This window comes from Typopeltis vanoorti, chromosome 11, assembly GCF_054136105.1.
Source record: "Typopeltis vanoorti isolate ZY-2024b chromosome 11, IOZ_Tvanoo_1.0, whole genome shotgun sequence".
Classification (NCBI taxonomy): Eukaryota; Metazoa; Arthropoda; class Arachnida; order Uropygi; family Thelyphonidae; genus Typopeltis; species Typopeltis vanoorti.
Genome location: NC_143559.1, coordinates 2,252,456 through 2,276,920, shown reverse-complemented (window position 1 = coordinate 2,276,920; position 24,465 = coordinate 2,252,456). Strand labels below are relative to the sequence as shown.

Below are 24,465 nucleotides of genomic sequence, written 5' to 3'. Positions count from 1 at the left end.
ATGGCTACTCCTTCTTTTCCTTGATTTATATATATATTGCACTGCTTCCGGACAAGATTCTGTGGCATAGTTGCCAATTAAATTTAAGGAATGACTAGAGCATGGTATATTATTATTATTATGGACAACTCCAGGGAGTCATTAGACTCATCGAGGGAGGCCCCAAATCATATTCATCACAACTATTCGACATTCATACAGTATCTATCATACCTCGCCTTAAACTCATTCACTGTCACAGCATCCACCACAGACTCAGGGAGCGCATTCCACTCATTCACTACTCTAAAAGTAAAGAACCCACCTCTAACACCTTTACTAACCACACTTTTGCCCAGTTTCCATGGATGTCTCCTAGCCCTCCCACAACCAGCTCTGTTCTCAAAAATATCTTCTGAATTAATTTTATAGAAACCCTTCAGTAATTTGAATGTCTCAATCATATCTCCCCACCTTCGCCTATCAACCAATTTTTGCAACCCACAAATCCTGTTCTCATAAGGTTCATTCCACAGACCTGCTATCATCTTGGTCACTCGCCTCTGGATCCTCTCAACCTCCTCCCCATCAAGAAGAAACCTAGGTGACCAAATCTGGGCACAGTAGTCGAGATGGGGTCTTATCAAGGCTCGATACAGAAGAACAATAACCTGCTTGTCAACGTATTCTTCACCAACCAAGTGATTTGATGAGCTGATTTGGCCACGTTTGCAATGTGCCCCCTAAACTTCAACTCCTTATCCACCAACACTCCTAAATCTCGTGCCTCATCAATTTCCTGGAATACAGTTCCACCAATGTACTAAACTGCTGCCATTCTTTTCATCCCAAAATGTATAACCTTAAATTTTGCCACATTAAATTGACATCCATTCTCCTTAGCCCAGACCTCCAATCTATCCAAATCATCTTGCAAAATTTTGACATCATCTGCATTCACTATTGCCCTACCCAACTTTGCATCATCCGCAAACAAATGAACTGTTCTTCTCAGATCCTTTGCTATATCATTAATGAACAAATTAAACAACAGTGGTCCAAGAACAGATCCTTGTGGCACACCACTAGTCACAGGCAGTCTTGTGGACTCTACTCCTGAATATACCACTCACTGATATCTCTCCTTCAACCACCCTCCTATCCATCTCACCAACCCTATATCCATCCCCATATGCTGCAATTTACTGATTAGAATTCCATGTGGTATCCTGTCAAAGGCCTTAGCAAGGTCCAGTAGAATCACTGTAAACCCATTACCCTTATCCAGTTCAGCCATCATGTCCCCGATACAGTATATAATGTGGAGGGACTGTTTTTTCATCCTAGCTTGTAAACGTGTATAGACACCTTTCATATTAGCAGCATTATCACAGCTATGCTCTCTGGACATTTTTCTAAAGATAATCCTTATAATTTTTTAATACTACCTCTTCTAAATATATAAGGAATTATGTTGTGTAATACTGATGAAACTAAGAAATGTTTCTGTAATGTAAGAATTTGCAGTAACCTATACCTAAATATAATAGTTAGTTGGTCATTCAATTAGCTATTATATTTTGCAACATTACTCGATTCAATGTCTAGCATTGAATTGAGTATTATTGCAAATACGCAGCTTCCTTAATTTCTGATATTAATATTTCGCTTGTTTTATTAGCTATTAATGCTATGAATTCATCACAAGTGTGGTAAAAATGATAATTTGATCTGCCAGAACCATAGATGGCATACATTTTCATGTAATGTTTTAAAAAAATCATCAAATGCATTTAAATAATGTAAACACGATAAATAATTTCCACAAGAATCTGAAAAAAATCATTTGTATTGCCTCTAAATGCTAGCCCTAATTTACTCAGTAACTTAATATTCTTTTAAACCCTCTGCAATAATTTTCTTCAGATTGTATTTGTTTCATCAATTCGACTATTTACAGAACTTGGATTTTCTTTTGCGATATGTGCACATCGCACGTATATGCTCAGTAGAATGCTCGTGATCAAATAAGGTTTGCAAATAAAGCAGGAAATTGCTTGCTGGTTTCTGAAAAAATTAGCCATTCTCTTTTCTCTCTTGTTCCATTTGCCTTTTTACAGTAAAAATATGATTCATTTACATTTCTGACATATATTCTATTGCGTTCTGTGTATTATTTTTTTAAATTTTTGATTTTACCAACATTGAGGCATATTTATTATAAAATGTGCTCGATGAATTGTTCATTAATACTAATTGGCCACACTGCTATATCATTAAGATAAGAGATAGCTTTCTTTCTGGTAAGTACAGAGTCTGATTGAAAATTTTCTTCAAAACACTCTTGATTTGTTTCATTTACTTCTTTCTCTCCTATGTTTTCCACATTCTTTGGATGTTCATCATCTGTTTGTTTATTTAGTAGTTTGTCATGTGGGAGCCTATCAAAATGCAAAATCCAAGTACACCACTGTGTATGCATCTCCCCTGTCCAAGGTATTTCTTACCTTTAAATTAAAGATACCAAGAAATTATATACTTGGTTTAATCCTTTATCGAAGTGTAAGCAAACAAAGTTTTTGGTAAGTACAGAGTCTGACTGAAAATTTTCTTCAAAACACTCTTGATTTGTTTCATTTACTTCTTTCTCTCCTATGTTTTCCACATTCTTTGGATGTTCATCATCTGTTTGTTTATTTAGTAGTTTGTCATGTGGGAGCCTATCAAAATGCAAAATCCAAGTACACCACTGTGTATGCATCTCCCCTGTCCAAGGTATATCTTACCTTTAAATTAAAGATACCAAGAAATTATATACTTGGTTTAATCCTTTATCCAAGTGTAAGCAAACAAAGTTTGTGCCTGAAATATAATCAGGACTGGAACAACTCATATATAGAAGGTGATAACCCATAATGCAAAGCACATATCCTTACGGGTATGTATAATGCTATGCATTATGGGAAAGGTCACTACCCAGACCGGTTTTGACCTTTATTGAAGTCTCGTCAGTGGGAGCCAGACCCAGAGATGATACTAAGGTTGAAGTAATACCGAAGTCATATTTTTATTTACGAGTAGCCAAAAGATTTCTTCTTTCTATTTCTTACCTTGTTATACTACATAAGTAAGTTAGTAAAACATGATCTCCCCTTATCGAACTTATGCTGATAACACAAAATACTGCTGTTTGCAACCCAACTTCTCACCAATCTCTCCAGCATCTTCACCACAACTTCAGATATACAGATTGGTCTATTATTTGGAGCCATAGCCTTATCACCACCTTTATTCAGTGGAACAATTTTACCTTCCTTCAACTCCCTTTCAACCTGTGCTGTTGTACTGCAGATTCCCTGGAACGTTCCTTTAAGATGCGTGGTGATATGTCATCAAATCCTATCACCTTATTGACATGTGTTATTTATTTCCTCAAATACCTCCTGCTCACTCACAATTAAACCAACATCTTCACTTAAGTTTCTCATGATTCCATCCTGATCAGTATGAAACGCCCTTATAAATTGATCACTGAATACTTCAACAATGTCTTCTGCAGCAGTTATCAGTCTACCATTTTCATCATTAACACCATCTTACCATGATCATTCTTCCTTCTATCTGCCACATATCTAAAAAGAAATTCTGCAGTTTTTCTTTGCCTGTTTTGCCAATTTCTGCTCATACTGCATTTTTGCTTTCCTTACTGAGCCACTCTCCTGGATTGTTTTTCATGTAACTGATTATTACCATTATTCATCTTGTACTGCCTCCAAAGTACCTTCTTTCAGATTTCATGTGTAAGCCCTCATTCATCCATTTTACACCTACCTTATTCAGCCTTTTTGCTTTCAGAATACACACACACACACAATGATGCTGTTATGTATTTTTTTTGTTAGTTCCCATGCAGCATTTATTTCCTTTCTACTCACCTTCCCATTGCATGCTGTAGTTCCAAGCTGTGTCCTAAGCTTGTCATAATCACCAGTCTTATAATTCCACATATATCCTTTCTTCACAGAAGTCTGCATATGACTAGTACAACCCAGGAGTTCACTTCGTGATCACTTTCAGCAACTGGAGGAAAGTGCAAAACTTCACTCACAATTACATTCTCTGACGATATGATCAGATCTAAAACTCTCGATCCTTGTATGCCATCCTTTACATGCTACCTGAGACAGCCATCTCTCAAGAACTCGAGAAATTTATTTTCCTTATTCCAAATGCTATTTCTTCATTCCAATTTATACCACCATAATTAAAATTGCCCATAATAATTATCCTTCCTTTGTTCACTAATCCAAGTTGTTTATACATTTTTTTCATCATCACCATCCACATTGCCTGGCCTATAGCAACATCCAACTAAATATATCTTCCTGTCAACTTCCATGTTACACCACACTGCCTCATAACCAGTGCCACTATTTCCTTCTTTCATGTCTATCTTATGTGGAGTTAATTCCCTGCTATTATCAGTAGCAGCACTCCCCCCTCCCTTGTCATTTCTATCCTCATGAAAAATACCATATCCTTCCATTTCTATTCCCGTTAAAATATCCTCTTCATTTAACCATGTTTCACTTATTCCATTGATTTTGGGCAAATAAACTCAATCACTGAAACATATTTCACCTCCCTTATTTCTGATACTTCTGGCATTTGTAAACAAACACAACAGTTTATTTTTAGGTCTATAACTGGTCTTATCCAAGCCACTGGTTGGTTGTGATTTCCCCACCACAATCACCTTTTTCACTACTTACTACATATATCTGCTCAGTCTCAACTTCCCTATCCACATCACAATATACTCCATCTCCATACATACATTCACTGCTACTTTCAGCCACTCTCCCTATGCCATGTCTCACTGTCCATCTGGGCTTCCCTGTTCCTTTTGCATTCCCGTTCTCCCTTCTTCTCTCACACCACCACCATTTCAGCTGCCAAGCACTCCTCTCTTCAACACCACTCTCCCAATCTTTCACTTCATCTCTAACTTTTGATCTCTTGCATGCAGCACACACTGTTCTTCCATTTAGCAGCACTTTCTCCAGTACACTCACTCCAAATCCATTTAAATGCAATTCAAATAAATCAAGCCTATATAATTCTTCTCTCAAACACATGGCATACATCCACAAACTGTACTCCCTTCTCCTCACATAGCACTGCTAACATACCATTCATGATTCCAGCCAGCGGTGCACCCAGGGAGGGGGGGGCCAAAGCCCCCCACGCCCCCAAAAAAAAGAAAATGGAAAAACACTAGAAAAATTTCCAAAAATCTTTTCCTAATTAAAATTAATTTTTTTATTTATGTTCTGTTGTGTCTTCTATTTCTATACTACTTATGAATTAGCAGTTACATAAGGTTGGAATACCCTATAGCTCTCGGGAATCACGGCCACTGTTGAACGCGAGGCGAACAAAGTATTGTGCTGTCAGACCGAGCGCTACTTTGTTTGCCCGAGCCAGCCAAAGCTGATCATGGGTATCATGTATTGGCGATGCTCAGTCATAGGTAGTATGCAATGCTTAGTGTGTATTCTCAAATCATCTACTAATTCCCCCCCTCCCCCCCAAGATTAAATCCTGAGTGCACCATTGATTCCAGGTCTCTGACTCAGCTCATCGTTATCATACCTTGGCAATACACTGACTACTTTTTCCACTACACCGTTTTCTTTCAATCGTCTGAATAACCTCCTGATATACTCCTTATGTCCACTTAAATCATTTATCCCACCACTACCACTAGTTCTCTTGCTTGTTTCCTCCTCATTTCCAGTGCCTGAATTATCCTGTTCATTCTCCTTCCCGGATAGCAGTCCTTATGGATCCTCGCATTATCTAATTCTCTAACTATGGATGTAAAGACTCCAATATTATCAGATCTTATGCTTAAATATAAAGAGCCAACAGGCTTCATTTAAATTTCATTTGAATGAAAAAAATTTTTCATTCAAAAAAAAAAAATCAGATCTTATATTTCTATGAAGGTGGTCTGAAAAGTTCTCGGCCTAACAGTGAAAAAACAAATTTATAATTTCAAAATTTTTATTTTTCAACATAATCTCCATTAAGACTAATACATTTATTCCAATGATGTTCCAGTGCCATTATCCTGTCCCTGTAGTGGTTCTCAGTAAGATCTGCAAAATACCCCTCTACAGCTGCAATCATCTCTTGATTCAAAGAAAAAATTTTTCATTCTTTTTTTTTTTTTTAAGTGAAAATATTTACTTTGAATTGTAGCATATTTTCACCTGATGAAAACTGGGATTTCTGGTACAGTTATGTTGAAAAAATGAATTTAAAAAATAGTGCAGATGTGTTACATAGCAATTTGTTTTGTTTTGTGTGAGAGATAGAAACTGTTACAGGAGGGGAAGGTTCTATAATTTGTGGAAATAAAATTTCACTTTTGATGCATGCACCTATATGAACGAGGGTGGTCTCAAAAGTTCTCAGCCTGACAATAAAAAAAAACGAATTTATAATTTCAAAATTATTTTTATTTTTCAACATAATCTCCCTTAAGACTAATACATTTATTCAAGTGATGCTCCAGCACCATTATCCTGTCCCTGCAGTGGTTCTCAGTAAGATCTGCAATATATCCCTGTACAGCTGCAATCACCTCTTGATTCAAATAAAAATGCTGATGAGCAGAAGGGAAGAGATGGAAGTCAGAGGGAGCCAAATCTGGGAAATAGGGTAAGTGTTTCAACAATTCATAGTGCAGATCCCTTAATTTTCCCATTGCCGAAACACCTTTGTGGGCAGGTGCATTGTCCTGATGAAAGATGATTTTTTTTTCCTTCTGCAAACCGGGTCTTTCCTCACGAATTTTTTTGTCTAGTCTGGTTAAAAGTTCGGAATAATATTCCCCGGTTATTGTTTTATCCTTTTCAAGATAATTAATAAACAAAATGCCTTTAGCATCCTAAAACACCAATGCCATGACCTTTCCTGCTGACGGAACCAGCTTCTGTCCACTGTTTTGACTGCTACCAATTATTTATATATATATATATATATATATATATTTGGTGTAATCCTTTTATCCAAGTGTAAGCAGACAAAGTTTGCGCCTGAAGTATCTTCAGGACTGAGCCAACTTGTGGTGAAGGTGGACCAAGCTCTCATCACTTGTCTTGGTATCTCCTTGCGGACATGTATAATGCTATGCATTAAGGGAAGGGCCACTACCCAGACCGGTTTTGACCTTTATTGATGTCTTGTCAGTGGGAACCAGACACAGAAGTGGTGATACTAAGGCAGAAGCAATGGAAAAAAGGCAGAACCAAGTGGGGAAAAAACTTCCAACATCTTTCTCTAAATCCAGAGTAATTTAATAATCAGGTGGTACACCTTTTGGCAACTCGTATAGGTAAATACAACTTCTCCATTGCTTTTGCCTTAGTATCACCACTTCTAGGTGTGGATCCCACTGATGAGAATTCAATAAAGGTCGAAACCGGTCTGGGTAGTGGCTCTTCCTTTAATGCATAGCATTATACATGTCTGCAAGGAGATGTGCTTTGCATTATAGGAGATACTGAAACAAGAAGTGATGAGAGATTGGTTCACCTTTATCAAGAGTTGCCTCAATCCTGAAGATACTTCAGGTGCAAACTTTGTTTGCTTACGCTTGGATAAAGGATTAAACTAAATTTATTATATTTCTGACTTAATTTTACACTTCACTTTTGTCAAAACGTTCTAAGGTATGTTATCAGCTTGATGCTCATTGAGTTTAATTCCAAAGTTCGATATAGCTGTCTCCTGGTGATTTGCTGTTATTGAAACTGTTGGTTTATTACGTAACTCATGCAGTTCAAGTTCAGTAAATATTTTGTTGGAGAAAATCAAATTCTTTTGGTCCATAAGTGTTTGCCCTGTTATTGTGATTCTGGAAATTTTTGTTTCCAAATTAAATGCATACTCTTTCTAAAACCCTGTTTTTCTTTTGTTGATCTGTAAAAACATTTCATAGCAAATTTTCTTCTACAGTCCATTTTTTACATTTGATTTCTCCCAGTTGCTTTTTAGCTTCCTGTTTTGGTTGCCCAGCAGAAGAGCTTGGTCCTGTACCACACTTGGCACTTGATGGGTAGGATCCACAACATCTGACACAGTCCTTGATGACCTTGATAATTCTGACATTGAGAGCTGTGCCAGTAGCACAGCTCTCAACGTCATTGAAGCAAGCAAGCACCACTGCCATGATAAGGCCATGTTTCTCAGAGGGAAGTTTACTATTATTATTATTACGGGTTACTACATGGAGTCAGAAGACTCATCACAGGAGACCCAAACTATCCACATAATCTGTCATATCTGTGCTTGAACCCATTAACATACAAAACACTCACAACTCACTTCAGCAACCCGTTCTTCTCGTTCACAACTCTCAAAACAAAAAATCTAGTCCTCACACCGCTACTAACCACACCTTTATTCAACTTCCAGGGATGACCCCTTGTTCTGGTCCCTCTAGCTAGGTGTTGAAACATTTCATCATCATCACGAACCATGGGCACACTGCTCATTGGTGTCCAATGCCTCTTTCGCTATCTTCTTCCACCTTTCTTTGTCTAATGTCACAGTTTCTGTAACCCCATTCCACACCAGTCCTTTGTCATCAATCCATTCTCTGTATGGTCTTCCTCTTCTCAACGTTTATCTTTATCCATATGGATCATAATTAGCCACCATCATCACCATGGCTTTCTCTTCTGCATTCCACAAGACTGTTTTGACCCATGTAATCGTTCACTAATATATTCAAGTCCATATGCAATTGCAAGTAATGCACCATTATAGATTTCAGTTATTATTGTATTCTTCATTGATCTCCTCATGCCTGAGGACTCATGACCTATATTATAGTATGTGTTATGTATTTACATATGAAATAGCTGATTATATTATAGTATGTGTTATGTATTTACATATGAAATAGCTAATTATATGTTTTTCAGATTTTTCTTGACTATAAAAAGACCATTACCATCTGGAACTCACGTGTGGTTATTTTCTACTGCTGATTTTGATGTTAATAGTGAAATTTCATTTCATTCCAAGATTTTAACTTCTCTTTTGGAAGATGAAGCACTTCATGTGTATACGAAAAGTAATACCTCATCTAAAAACATTACCGAAGTTTTCTCTTTATTAGTAAGTATCTGGTAATGATCCAAAAAATATTTTGCTCAGTCAGATTTGTAAAGCTTTAAGATGATTGAATGCTACAAATATTGCAGAAAAATATACATAGTTATTAAATTACATGGATTCTTATCAAGAGGACCAGCTACTGAAGTAATTTTCATCTATGCTCTATGTTGCTTAAGTAATATTTTTGTTTGAGACAGAACAGTTATGAAATTGAAATAAAATTATGTAGCATACAAGAATATGCAAGTAGTAACAATTTTAAATAAAATAAGAGGCATAAATAACTAGATGTGTCACCAGGGTTTTGATAAATTGAATATAACTAAATAAATAAAATGTCGATAAATAAACCAAATCGAAATGTATTGTATCTTAACTGCATATGTACTTAGGTCTTACTGACAATGAACTCCATTATTTAAAAGTAGTTGATACTGATTGCTAGAAATATTTTGATTTCATAAACTGCTTTTGAAATTTATTTTCAATATGGGCTGAATTTTTTAAGGTGAAATTAATTTCCATGTAGGTGGAAATTGAAACATTTATCCATTTCATTAGAATATTTAACACGGTGGTTCTTAATCTTTTCAAAGTCACGGAACATTTTTGATTATAAGAAAAATTTGGGGAATACTAAAAGCATTAGGGTAATAAAACTAACAATAAACAGATGCATGGACTTGCCTTTTATAAAAATGGAACTTATTTTAATGCGATACTCGAGCTTGTTGGCTTTTGCAGGTTTCAGCAATATCAGGTCTAATATGTGATATAGCTACTCTTATAATCTTGTCTATATTCAGTACAGTCGACAGGGTGTAGCATAGAGGCAGCCTGCCTCATGGCGCGGCTTAAGAATTTATGCAATGTGCTGTCTGTGAGATGTATGCCTTGCGAAGAGCGGTAGGAGTCTGGTTAGAAAGTGATAGTGGAGTTAATATGTGTAGAAAGTGTAAAGAGAATGAGGACTTCAAGCGTGTTTCGTGTATCGAGACTGATATCGTTAACGGTAGTCAGAATGTAGAAAATGGCGGTGTACTAGAGAATTGCGTGGTAGTGCCAGATATGTGTGAGAGCGTCGCTGAAAGTGTAAATGAAGGTAGAAACACCGAAGGAATGGATGATTTGATCGATAATGAAAATGGTGAGATAAATGCGAGTAGCGAAATTGCCCGTTTAAATGGCGCGATACACAGAGCCAAACGACAACTGGAGCGTATGCAAAAATGTGTGTTGAACGTACCGACAAATAACCGGCGGAAGTCTGTGACGGCAAATAATAGAATGTACGTAAACGTCAATAAAATGAAGGAGCGAGTGCTGTATGGGGATTCGCTATTAAGAGGCGTAATAATTGAGAGTTTAACGAAGTCGTACCAGCCGGGTGCGAACATAAAGGACGTCAGCGAATCTATTCGACTGCAAAAACAGAGGGTGAAAGAGATGATAATAGTGGCAGGAACGAATGATTTGAAAGAGGACAAAATGGAAATGATAGAGGATGTGAGGGAGTTGTTTGAGGTAGCAAAAGAGAAGAGTGAGAGAGTTAGGATGGTGAGTATCTTACCGCGGTATGACAGCGAAGTGTTTAGAAGGAGGGCCATAATTGCCAATGACTTTATGCGTGGGTTATGCATGGAGAGTGGTGTGGAATTTGTGGATGTGTGGAATGAGTTCGATGGGCGAAAGGACTTATATAAGATGGATGGGTTACATTTGAATGGAGTTGGTGTACGGAGACTTGAAAGAGTGTTGATGAATGATGTGGAAGTGGATGTACAGACTCAGGGAAACTAGATTTATTAAGAGGGGGGGGGAGTAGATATGCAGACTTTAGGGGGGGAAGTTAAGTGTATGAATGAGTATATTATGCCCGGGCGAGTACGACGGACAACAAATCAGAATGGGATAATTAGTATAAGGAATCAAAGTAGGGATGGGACAAATGGGCTTCTGCGATTCATGTACACTAATGCCAGGAGTATTAGGAACAAGAAGGAAGAGTTTTTGGCCATGGTTAGCACTTCCAGGCCACAGGTTGTCGGTATTAGTGAAACATGGCTGACAGAAGATGATAAAGCTAGTGGGATTGAATGCGATGGGTATAGCGTGTTCAGGAGTGACAGGGTGAATAAAAAGGGGGGAGGAGTGTTATTGATGATAGCTGATGAGCTTCAGCCAAGGAGTATAGAAGTTGAACTGCAGGATGGGGAAAAAAGCACATTTGAGGCTGTTTGGTGTGAGATACAATCTAGCAGAACAAAATATAAAATTGGGTGCTGCTATAGACCGGGTGATGGAGTGGATGGTGGGAATAGTATGCATAAGCAAATAGAAGAAATGAATGGAAGGAGGGTAATTATTATGGGTGATTTCAATTATGGTAACATTGACTGGAAAGAGGAGAGGGCACATGGGAGGAAGGAATTGGATTTTATGCAGTTATTAAGAGACAACTATCTACGGCAACATGTATTGGAAAATACCAGGGGGCAAAGAGTGCTGGACCTAGTAATTGCAACTGAGAATGTAGCTGTAACGAACATGACCATGTTGCCACCAATTGGTGAGAGTGACCATAAGGTCATGACTTGGGAGGTGGCTAAAGGAGTCGAATTTACAATTAAGACAGGGTATATGTGGAATTACCGGGCTGGTAAGTATGACAAGCTTAGGTGTGTGCTTGGCTCAATGCCATGGCATGTAAAACTGCAAGGGCTGGATGTTGATGGTGCATGGGAGGTGGTTAAGAACTGTTTGCAGGAGGCAATGGTTGACTGTATACCAAGAGTCCGAATAATAAATCATGTAGGGGTTAAATGGACGAATAACACTATTAAGCTTGAGCTGCAAAAAAAGAAACAATTGTGGAGGGAATTTAAGGAGAAGGGTGACCATCAGGTGCATGAACAGTATAAAGCTCAGGCCAGGATGGTAACAAGGGTGGTAAGAAAAGCAAAAGCAGATTACGAAAGGAAATTGGCCATGCAGGCTAAAGAGAATCCCAAACAGTTTTTTCAATATGTTGCAAGTAAAAGGAAAAATGCTCATGGTAGAATGATCTTAAAAAATGCTGAGGGTAGGGAGGTAACTGAATCAGTCGATGTTGTGGAATTACTGAGCGAGCACTTTGCAAGAGTATATCATCCAGGTGGTGGCTTTGCGAAAATGGAGGAACCAACAGCTTATACTGGAATTGTGATGGATGAGGTAGAGGTAACTAGTCTATTACAGAACCTCAATGTCAATACATCTGTGGGATTGGATGGTATACCAGCTCGTGTCGTACGTGAAGCGGCCAAAGAATTGTCAGTGCCCTTGACCATTATGTTTAATTTGAGCCTCAGGACTGGGTCAGTCCCAAGGGGGTGGAAAGAGGGGAAAATAGTTCCACTGCACAAAGGTGGTTCCAAGGCTGCTGTTGAAAATTACCGGCCAATCAGCATAACAGGAATCATTATCAAGGTCTTAGAGAAAATAGTCAAGAGGAAAATACAAGATTGGATAGAAGAAAATGGGATACTGTATCGGGGACAGCATGGTTTTGTGAAGGGTAGGTCATGCCTCAGTAACTTGCTCACGTATTATAACACAGTGACGGCTGAACTGGATAAGGGTAATGGTTTACAGTGATTCTGCTGGACCTTGCTAAGGCCTTTGACAGGATACCACATGGAATTCTAATCAGTAAATTGCAGCATATGGGAATGGACATAGGGTTGGTGAGATGGATAGGAGGGTGGTTGAAGGAGAGATATCAGAGAGTGGTTTACTCAGGAGTAGAGTCCACAAGACGGCCTGTGACTAGTGGTGTACCACAAGGATCTGTTCTTGGACCACTGCTGTTTAATTTGTTCATAAATGATATAGGAAAGGATCTGAGAGGAACAGTTCATTTGTTTGCGGATGATGCGAAGTTGGGTAGGGCAATAGTGAATGCAGATGACGTCAAAATTTTGCAGGATGATTTGGATAGATTGGAGGTCTGGGCTAGGGAGAATGGATGTCAATTTAATGTGGCAAAATGTAAGGTTATGCATTTTGGGGTGAAAAGATGGGAGGCAGTTTACTGCATTGGTGGAACCGTGCTCCAGGAAATTGATGAGGCACGAGATTTAGGAGTGTTGGTGGATAAGGAATTGAAATTTAGGGGACACATTGCAAAAGTGGCCAAATCAGCTCATCAAATCACTTGGTTGCTGAAGAATACGTTGACAAGCAGAGACAAGCAGGTTATTGTTCCTCTGTATTGAGCCTTGATAAGACCTCATCTCGACTACTGTGCTCAGATTTGGTCACCTAGGTTTCTTCTTGATGGGGAGGAGGTGGAGAGGATCCAGAGGCGAGTGACCAAGATGATAGCAGGTCTGTGGAATGAACCGTATGAGAACAGGTTGAGGATTTGTGGGTTGCAAAAATTGGTTGATAGGCGGAGGAGGGGAGATATGATTGAGTCATTCAAATTACTGAAGGGTTTCTATAAAATTAATTCAGAAGATATTTTTGAGAACAGGGCTGGTAGTGGGAGGACTAGGGGACATCCATGGAAACTGGGCAAAAGTGTGGTTAGTAAAGGTGTTAGAGCTGGGTTCTTTACTTTTAGAGTAGTGAATGAGTGGAATGCGCTCCCTGAGTCTGTGGTGGATGCTGTGACAGTGAATGAGTTTAAGGCGAGGTATGATAGATACTGTATGAATGTCAAATAGTTGTGATGAAAATGATTTGGGGCCTCCCTCGATGAGTCTAATGACTCCCTGGAGTTGCCCGTAATAATAATAATAATAATTAATAAGGGCACTCGTTCAGCCATATTACAGTAGGTGCCATCGCTACTAACAGGAATTTACAGGAAGCAAGTGCAGAAAGTTTTTCCAAGCTTAAAAATATTTGTGAACAGCAATAACCCAAGAAAGATTGGTTGGTCTAGCAACTATATCGATCGATAGAGGTGGACATAGCTTATAAACAGTTTTTATTGTGCGATATCCCCATAGAGCAAACATTTGATTCTTTTCTTTTAGTGTTACTCGGTGATCAGCATTCATTTTCGAAATTATGGATTCTACACCCGTGTTCGATCTTCATATCAAGATCATCATCTGGAGCATACACAAATATACAAGACAAGCTGAGTTACATTACAAACCGTTAGTTAGAGAAACAATGATTTGATTACATGTTATTCTACTGGCATGACTTCTAGTGGAAAAAAAAATTATAAATTACACCAAGCTAGATTTAATGTAAGATAACAGGAATAAACATTTTTTCTTATAGTTTTTTTTTCAGTAACAATGATGTCCTATTTTTATTATTACAATTGTTATTCTTGATTTAGGATCCTGGATTTACTACAGTCCTGTTTATAGTTGTTCTTAGAGAGGAAGGTTCTGTGGGTCGAATATATGCCTTCGATATGTATGGGATTTTTAGACCTTCATTATTGTTCAGATTGGGGTGGTTGATAATGATATCATAGGCTTCCTTAAATTTGCGTTCATACCATGTTTTGGTGATGTAGACCAGCGCTTTCCAAACTGTGGGCCACAGCCCCTTGGGGACCGTACGTTTTGTTGAGGGGGTCATGAAATAATGAAACCAAATTTAAAATGTTTTAAGACTAAGTAGATTTTCTTTTAATCTTAAAAGAAACGTATTTAATTTTTTTATTATTTCTTTTTTGTTCTTTTTTATATTTTAATAGAAAAAATCATACATTGGTGTTGGTTCACAAATTTTGCTTCTTGCGTATTTCAGCGATTAATGAATATTAGTAAATGTATGCTTACTCATATAAGTTTCATTTCAAAGGTATTGATAAGAAGCACAAAAAAGATTTCAAAAGCAAAATCTTGAATATAAATACAAAATAAATATCATAAAATATATGTCTATATTAAGATTTTTTTTAGATGGGGCTGTGAAATATTTTAATTTAAAATATTTTAATCCATAAGTTTGGGAAGCACTGTTGTAGACAACTAGTGCTTTTCCAGTCAATTTTATGTAAGGTGTTCAGGGCATGATCAGATCAACCACCCCAGCTTCACCATAATTATTATATTTAATGTGTCGTTTATGTTCGTTTTGTCTGATAGGAATTGCGCGTCCTGTTTCTCTCTCTCTATATATATATGGTATGTTATAGGTGCAATGAATATGGTATGCTCCAGGGTGGGCCAGCAGGGGGGGTCTTTGGATGAGTTGAGTAAGCTTTTTAATTTTGCAGGGGTTTAAAGGTGGCTTTGAGGTATTTTTGTAGTACTCTGTTTATTTTGTCTGATGTCCCTTTAACGTAGGGAATGGTTATAGTTTTGTTGTTGTCTGGTTTGTCTTTGTTTTTTTATTGAGGTCTTGTAGAGAATTTTGTTAATAGTGTTTTGGCTGTACCCATTTTTTTGGCAAGTATTGCTGATCATCTTTCAGTGCCTGTTCACTGGGAGCAGATTTTCAGAGCCATGTTTTTTCGAGTATTAATGAAACCTATTTTTTGTGTTGGGTGGTGGTAGGAGTTTATGTGTATATATTGGCCAGTATGGGTCAGTTTTCGGTAAACCATGAAGGAAAGATTGCCGGAAGATGCGTGAGAAGTGTATCTAGAAACAGTAGTGTGTTCTGTTTCACAATCTCAATTGTGAACAGTATGCGTTTGTGTTGTTTGTTTAGGTGGCTAAGGAATGTGTCTAGTGTCTGGCAACCATGGGACCAGATCGCGAAAACATCGTCAATGTATCTAAGCCAGACTTTGGGTTTTAAAGGGGAGGAACCTAAAGCAAGTTGCTCAAAAAATGTTCCATGTAAAAGTTAGCAATGGGGGGGTGATAATGGGGAGCCCATGGCTGTGCCTTCTTTTTGTAGGTAGAAAGCGTTTTGCCATACAAAATAACCAGGACGTAATAGATGCGCAAAGAGCGCTGTGATATCTGGAGGGAATTTATTCTGTAAAAGAAGCATTGTGTCATTGATTGGGACATTCCTAAAGAGGGCAGAGACGTCAAAACTGACTAATAAATCATCTTTTTCTAATGTAATGTATTTGGTGATGTTTATGAAGTGTTGTGTGTTTTTGATATATGACCTACCTACCTACTCCTTGAGTGTTACCGCTAATTTTTTGGCTAAGTGATATGTCGGGCTATCTATCCCTAGGCCTTAGCGGTGTTTTCTTTGTGAATTTTTGGTAGTCTGTAAATTCTTGGGGAATGAGCGTAGTGCGGAAATATTTTTTTGACCTTATCTTCGGGCCATGTGGTAATTGACTTAAGTAGTTTCTCTGTTTTATTTTTTATTCTATTGGTTGGGTTGTAGTTAACTAATTGGTATGTGTTATTGTCTGAGACCAGCAGATTCATTTTTTCTACATAAGTGTTTCGGTTTAAAATAACGGTGGCACTTCCTTTATCTGCTCTAGTTATTATGATGTTCAGATTTGACTTTGGTGATTTCATCGCTGTTACTTTGTGTTTGGTTAGGCTGCTTGTTATTGTTTTGATACGATTTAAAATGTTGGCAGTTTCTAAGCGTATTTTTTCTGCTATGTTATTTGGGATGAATTTTAGGCCTCTTTCAATATTACAAATAAATTCAAGTTTGTTTATCGATCTCAGTGCTACAGCATAATTGAAACCTTTGTTTAGTATCGAGATTTCATCTTTGTTTAAAGCACGGTTGGATAGGTTAACGATGTTATTGTTACCTGTAGGCGATTGGTGGTATTGCAAGGAGTTTAAGAGAAACAAAAGGTAAATTATTTGCTCTGTATGAAGCTACTGAAACCAATGCCATGTTGTTTTTGAGAGACAGATGAGGTAAAACAGTGGAATTAGCAGGATTCATTTGTTATACAGTATTAAATTAAATTTCATTATCAAAAGATAATGGGTATCAGTTTAATATGAGAAATGTAAAGTTATGCATTTTGGGATAAATAGATTACAAGCTGTGTATCACATCCATGGCACTGTACTCAAAACAGATGAAACTAGAGATTTAGTGATGGTGGTAGAGTTAAACTTTAGAGGACATATTGCTAAGGTAGCGCATAAGATTACTTGGCTATTGAAGAACACATTAACAAGTAGAGATAAGGAAGTTGTTCCTCTTAATAAGGCCTTAATGCATCCACATCTAGATTACTGTGCTCAAGTCTTGTCTCCTGGAGATGAGGGGGATAGTGCAGGAGATCTAGATGAGTGCTCTGTAGGAATGGATTGAGGGTGTGCAGATTGCAGAAGTTAGTTGATAGGAGATATGATAGAAATTAAGTTGCTTAAAGAGTTTTATAGGATTGATGTAGGGGAAATGTTTCAGCACTTGGCTGGAGGGGGGGGGGGGTCATCCCTGGAAGTTGAATAAGAGTGTGGTTAGTGGGGTGGTGGTGCAAGGACTGGATTTTTTTTGCTTGGAGAGTTGCGAGTGCTTTGTTAATGGGTTCAAGGAGAAGTGCGATAGATTGGGTGGATAGTTTGGGTCTTCCACGATGAATCTTTGGACTCCATAGAGGCACTCATACAATAATAATTCTATTATGTGAAATGTGTGAATTTCAATCCAGTATTTGTTGTTGACAAGGAGGATGGGGGTATTTACATAGGCAGATGGGAGTTAAATTGTTGATGTGGAAATCCTCCAATGGTGTTAACAGCTTTCTAAGCATCTAAGAGTAGTGTGCCTTGAATGCTGTAATTTGTGGATTACAGCATTCAAAAAAATTTTAGAGAAAAACCCAATTTACTTGTCAAAACAAGTGTGTGTGTGTTATTATGATTTGTATGTATTTCTTAATATTTCTGAAAATGGTTATAACTAGAATGGGTATTTTGCAGCTGGATGAAATGGACAGGACTCTTCCACATAATGTGCCATTTACAGTCTATGGAGAAAAATATGGAAAACTATTATCTTCTTTGAGAAATGAAAGGTTGGCATTCAACATTTCTAAATTTGAACAGAATCATTTGTTGCGACACCTAATGGAGTATAGTTGTACATCAGTTGCTAAGAGTTCACTTCTGTAATTGTAAGTGATAATAATGATATGTGGTTTTAGTATATTATGAATGTAATTATGAAAAACAGAACTTTTCTGTTCAATAATTTGTTATTTCTGGTTATGTTTAACTCAGTGTTTCTGAACCTGAAATCTCTCTCATACACACACAAATTGTTTCAAAATGTATACACTGTGCATGCACAGCCAGAAGGATGGCAATAATTTTCATCTTTGTGTCAGTTATAAGCAAATCTAAGTTAAAGTGTCATGCTCATTTTCTGTTTATAGTGATCTCTTTCTGCAAACTAAGACTTCAGAGTGACGGGCGAATATATCAGAGGTCTGATAACATTTAATGATCAGCATTCATACATCAGAATTAAAAGCTTACATGGAAAACACCCACCTGTGATTCACAGTGCTTTATATATGACGTTTGTGGTGATGTTACTACAGAGAGTGGCACAGTATGGACTTCAATGAAGAATGGACAAGCATTAAAAATAGTCTAAGTGGCAGGCTATTGACAGATGAATCATCATCACTGATTATTTTCAACAGCCTACTCACAGAAGATCACTGAAAACATGATAATCATTAATGAAGCAAACATCTCAACAATCAGTTTTCAAATATACTGACTGGAATTTTAAAGAAGACAAAATTTGCTGCCAAGTGCCTCCCACCTTAGCTGACAGCAGGCTACCAAGCAGCTTGCAACACGATTGCAGAATTCTTACATTACTGTGGGATAGTCAATTCTCACTGGGAAAACATCCCTTCTAATCCTCCAATAAACTGTTCCTATCAATAGTTGAAAGTTAAACTAATGGCAATGGTGACTTACAACAAAAAGGAAGTGATTGTAACAGATTACCTATGGAGTATGTGGAGCCATCATAGATTTATGCCAGAATAAATGTTCAACAAATTAAACATATTTAATATTGCTTATATTTCATCTTAAATAATTGATCAAATATGCACATCTAAAGAGTAAGCTGAATTAAGACAGTTATAAAATAAAACAAATGAAATGCTTAGGAAATGTACATACCATGCAGTAAGAAAATGCACTTTCATTAAAATATATACTCCTTTATGTAATAGGTTTTGTCTATGTACAATTTTTGAAGAGTAGAATATATGAAAATCCTGTTACACAAGGGTGATGCACAGACTGATGTATCCAACTATTGACCTATCATTATCTCAGGAGTAGTGGTGAAGATTTTGGAAAAGTTGGATAGGACTCGTATTCAGAAATAGGTTGATAGAGAATCTCTACTTTGCAACAAACCGCATGGGTTTATTAAAAGGGAAGGTCATATTCTATAGTGTTACCACTGAGTTAGACAAAGGGAAAGGATATTTTTGGACTGCTAAGGCTTTTGACAGAATACAGCATGGAGAACTATTGCATAAATGCAACAAATAGGGGATTGGATTGTTCGAACAGATAAGAGGATGAATGACTGACATCAAAAAGTTGTATATGGGTGGTGTGAATGTGCAAAATTCAAGGTAACCAGCGGTATGCCTCAAGAATCAGTCCTTGGTCCATTGCTATTCAATCTGTACATCAATGACATTGGGAAGGATTTGACATGATGCAGTACTTGCAGAATGATTTGCATAGGTTGGAATTGTGGCCATATGAAAATGGCTGTCAATTCAATGTTAATAAATATAAGGTTATGCACTCTAGTATGATTAGACATCTAATGTCATGTTATATTGGTGGGATTATACTAGAAGAAACTGATTAGGCTCTTGGAGTTTTAGTAGACAGAAAGTTGAAGTTCATGAGTCGTCTTCTTCAAGTGTCATCCCCTAGAACAGGGTGGTCTAGGGACCTTTCAGACAGTGTGAAGACCACATTAAAAATTTCAATGAAGCCTGCAGGCTACTCAGCTATACTGCAGTATTTAGAATTGTAAGATGCTTTCCAGATTCACAAGGAATGCTGTGCATTTGATACTTTACATAAAATCCTATAAAAATAAACAAACTTAGCTTTAAGAGCATAGGTAGGAGTTGGGTTCATGATAAGTAAATACAATCAATAATTTAATGAAGAAAACATTCATTTTTTACAATGTCAATGGGCAACTTGGCAATGTTTATATTTGACCAGCTAGTCGATGTTGGCATCAATGTTGGAAGTCGCTATGCGCAGAGTATTCTCAAGATGTTGGTCCGTAATCTGAGTTCTTGTTTTGGACTTCATATCGTTCATTCTGGAGAACTGTTCACATAGGTGTACTTCCTAATAAAGCATGCCGGCAAACATTGGGGAATGTGTCCTCAGAAATGTAGTCTTTGTGAAATGTAAGCAAGGGCACATGAAATAATTGTTCTCTCAAAGAAGAGTTGCTTTGGAGTTCAAGCAGCTCCATTTGTACTGAGCCTGGCATTTCTGCAGCATTGAAAATAAATCTAAAGAAGACTGTTGGTTACGAAAATCACTAAATCTATTTTCGAACTCGCTTCACAACATGGCTAAGTTTTTAGCATATTCATCAAGAGACGAACAGTTGGACTCAGCGAGAAGCTGAAAATGAGTTAAGTCTTTTTTGGTGAGTTATGCCTCTTTTGTGGCCAAGCTCAAAGTTTGAGCTTGGCCATAAAAGCTTTAATGTGATCAAACAGAGTGTGCACTAGTTGATCTTTGGATTGTAGTCATGTATTTAGGTCATTCATATGCAACGAGATGTCGGTCACAAAGGCAAAGTCTGTCACCCACTTTGGATCATTAAATTCCTCAATCGGGTTCCCTTGGTTTGCATGAACTGTTGTATTTCGCTCCTTAAGTCAAAGACTCTTAAGAACTTTCCCTCTGCTCAACCAATGCACTTCTATATAATAAACCACATTGCAGTGATCCGCTTTGCATTCTTGGGTCAAAAACTCTTGGAATTGATGATTCAATCCTCTTGCCCTAATAATGTTGACAACAGTCACAATAACTTTCATGACATTCTCAAATCCAATAGTTTTCACACACAAATTCTCCTAGTGGATTAAACAGTGGTAACGGACGAAATCCTTTCCTTCTAGTTAGAGTTCTTTCTGTAGCAGCGCAACAAACCCTTCGTTCTCTCCCACCATAGAATAGGCACCCTCACTTACTACACCCTCGAGGTTAGTTAAGCTGAGGTTGAAACGCTGGAGTGGTTTCTTGGCAGCTTCAAGAATATCAATGGCTTTCGTTGTTCCCTTAATAGGTACGAGCACTAGCAATTCTTCTGTCACACTGAATTGTTGATCAGTGCCACGGGCAAAGATAGCCAGTTGTGCTGTATCCTTCACATCTATGCTCTCATCTAAAACAAGTGAATATGACGTAAATTCGGATGACTTTTTTTTTTTTTTTTTAAGTTCCTTCAATGTCATTGGCAAGTTCTTCGACACGTCGTGCTACAGTTACACCAGACAAACTCAGTTTTTAAAACACTTCGTTATTTGGGCACAAAATTTCTGCAGCAGCAATGAGACACTCTTTCACAAACTCGCCGTCCAAGAAGGCTTTTGATTTTTTAACAATTTTTTCAGCTATTATATTACACTTTGTAACTATTATATTACATTTATAACTAACTTTGACGCACACTTCGCTCTCTTCCCTCTGGCATTTTATTTTAAATCATTTGAAGACTGTTCACTTTGTCCACACGAAGCCACCCTTGAAAGTGATCGAAATTGGACGCATGCTTTGTCTCATAGTGTCGTTTTATATTGTATTCTTTTGACACTGACTCACGACAAATTAAACACACTGGCTTATTGTTAAGATTATTAGAGATATCTGTGAATAAATTATAGCACTGTGAGTCTATTTTGCTAAGCATGAATCTCGTAATTTGGTATCATACGAAAGAACTAATGAATTACCTCAACCAATCAATAGTTTCCACAATACCATCAAATTAACGAGATTCATGCTTAGCAAAATAGACTCACAGTGCTATAATTTACACTGGCTTATTGTCGATTGGCACAATAGTACAAATTGGTCCACTTTTCATTAAAAATCCGACAAGAATTACTTGATTTACACTTTTTACTCGTAGACGCCCTAGCGATGGAAGGTGAACCCAAATAATGATCCAAAATGGCCATGTAAGGGTATTATCTGCTGAATATGTCTCACACTAATGGAAAAAAGTCTGGCAATGGCAATATAAAACCACAATATGCTATGGCTGACATGAACTTGCGTGTGCTTACACACGAATATCACACTGTTCACGACTGACTGACTGTGGATGAGATCCTCTTGTTGTATTTATATGAAAATAATGACGTATCGAGAACCTTAGATGTATCTAGTAGGCACTCAAACGAACTACTGCCTCAACTATCTACCTGCGACGTTAGTACCAGTACTTAAGTACTGCTTGGCACATGGCTGAAGTAGCATGTCTATTTAATATTTATTTTTATAGAATTTTATGTAAAGTATCAAATGCATAGTGTCCCTTGTGAATCTGGAAAGGATCTTACAATTCTAAATACTGCAGTATAGCTTAGTAGCCTGTTAAGTTTAGAAACTAGTTTTAATTTTTTGAAGACAAGCACAATAATCCAGATGTGGGCATATCCTTATCTCTACTTGTTAATGTGTTCTTCAATAACTACCAAGTAATCTTATGTGCTATCTTAGCAACATGTCCTCTAAACTTTAACTCTGTCTACCACTGCCCCTAAATCTCTAGCTTCATCTATTTCCTGGAGTGCCATCAATGTGATAAACAGCTTGCAATCTATTTATCCGAAAGTGCATAACTTTACATTTCTTGACAACACCCATTAACTTAACTTTTGCCCATACTGACAGCTTGTTTGTGCTTACACACGAATCGTCCTGCAAGCTCTCCACATGCCTTGTTTAACCATTACTCTGCCTAATTTTGCATCATCAGCAAACAACTAAATATTTCCTATATCATTTAGGTACAGATTAAACAGCAATGGTCCCAGCACTGAACCTTGTGGCACACCACCTGTTTTTGCCTCGATTCTGCCCCTCCACATACACTTTGATATCTGTCCAGCAGCCACTATCTTATCTACTTAACGAGCGTCATCCCCATTTGTTCTAATTTGCATAACAGTTCAATGAGGTATTCTGTCAAATGCCTTTGCAAAAACCAGCAGAATCATTTAAAGTTATAAAAAAGCTAAATAAAAAGTTATTTACTAAGGCATGACCAATCTTCACAAAACCATATTGACCCTCATACAATATCATATTTTTATTGAATTCTCTTTTTTTTTTAATTTTTCCATTGTGTCTAAGAGAGAGAGATACTGATCTAATTTGCTACTGCAGTCATAGAACCTTCATACTATTGGATAACTTGAAGGCTGGGTAATCTGGATCTCCTGCTTCTAGGTACCAAATATGATCATTTTCAAGTCATTTAGGCCTCCAAATAAGCATAAGCAGGGTGGTGGTCTCACACTGGATAACAGAAATATTCTGAACTAGTGCAAATTGTTTCATAACAGCTTAATACCATAGCCAGCACAAAATCTTGTTCTGGCAGTATGCAGCAAAATGCAATAAAGCCTAGTAAAAATGTATGCTTGGAACTGAGCCATGTTGCATAACTACACTACCTTATGTAGGTGTTTGCATTAAGATATGTATATTATATTAACAGAATGCATATATTATATTATGCTCTTAGAGAATACAGAGACAAATGCAAGAATGGTAAACACTGTGTAAAACTAGCTAAACAAAAGTCATGGAAGACTTTGGCAAGAACATAGAAAATAAATATCAAGAAGGTGGCAAAATATTCTGAAGGTTGTTGAAGAAGCTTAAGAATGGAGGAAAGAGTGCTGTAAAAGGAGTGAGAGATGATAAAGGTGACATGAAAATGGGAGAAAGAGATATCCTTGAACTATGGAGTAATTACTTTGAAACACTGCTAAATGAAACAAGCAGTGATAACAGCACAGTGGTAAAAAACACTGACCAAGCATGCAGTCAGGAATACATATCCATCAAAGGCAGCAGGAGTAGATGATATTCGACCAGAAATACTGAAGCATGGTGGTATAAGAGTCTTACAGTGGCTGAACTGCATAGTTCAGAAAGCCTGGACAGAGGGACGAATTCCCGATGATTGGAGTAGAGCTCTCATAGTACCCATATATAAAAAGGGAAATAAAACTGCATGTGAGAATTACAGAGGTATTTCCCTACTAAGTGTTCCTGGCAAGATCTAGCAAGTATACTTGGGAAACGGCTGAGAAGAATTGTGGAAGAAAAGCTTGGTGAA

General features: G+C 37.4%; 1 protein-coding gene across 4 annotated transcripts in view; it reads left to right on the top strand.

Moving 5' to 3' along the window:
* LOC150101270 (uncharacterized) overlaps positions 1 to 24,465 on the top strand; it is a 141,261-nt gene that overhangs the window by 97,269 nt on the left and 19,527 nt on the right. For all 4 annotated transcript variants that reach the window (XM_090400195.1, XM_090400193.1, XM_090400194.1 and 1 more), the window contains exons 4-5: positions 8,979 to 9,174; positions 18,003 to 18,196. In XM_090400195.1, the coding sequence (XP_090256321.1) occupies positions 8,979 to 9,174; positions 18,003 to 18,194 (388 nt within the window). In that variant the 3' untranslated portion in view covers positions 18,195 to 18,196. The remainder of the gene's footprint in view (positions 1 to 8,978; positions 9,175 to 18,002; positions 18,197 to 24,465) is intronic.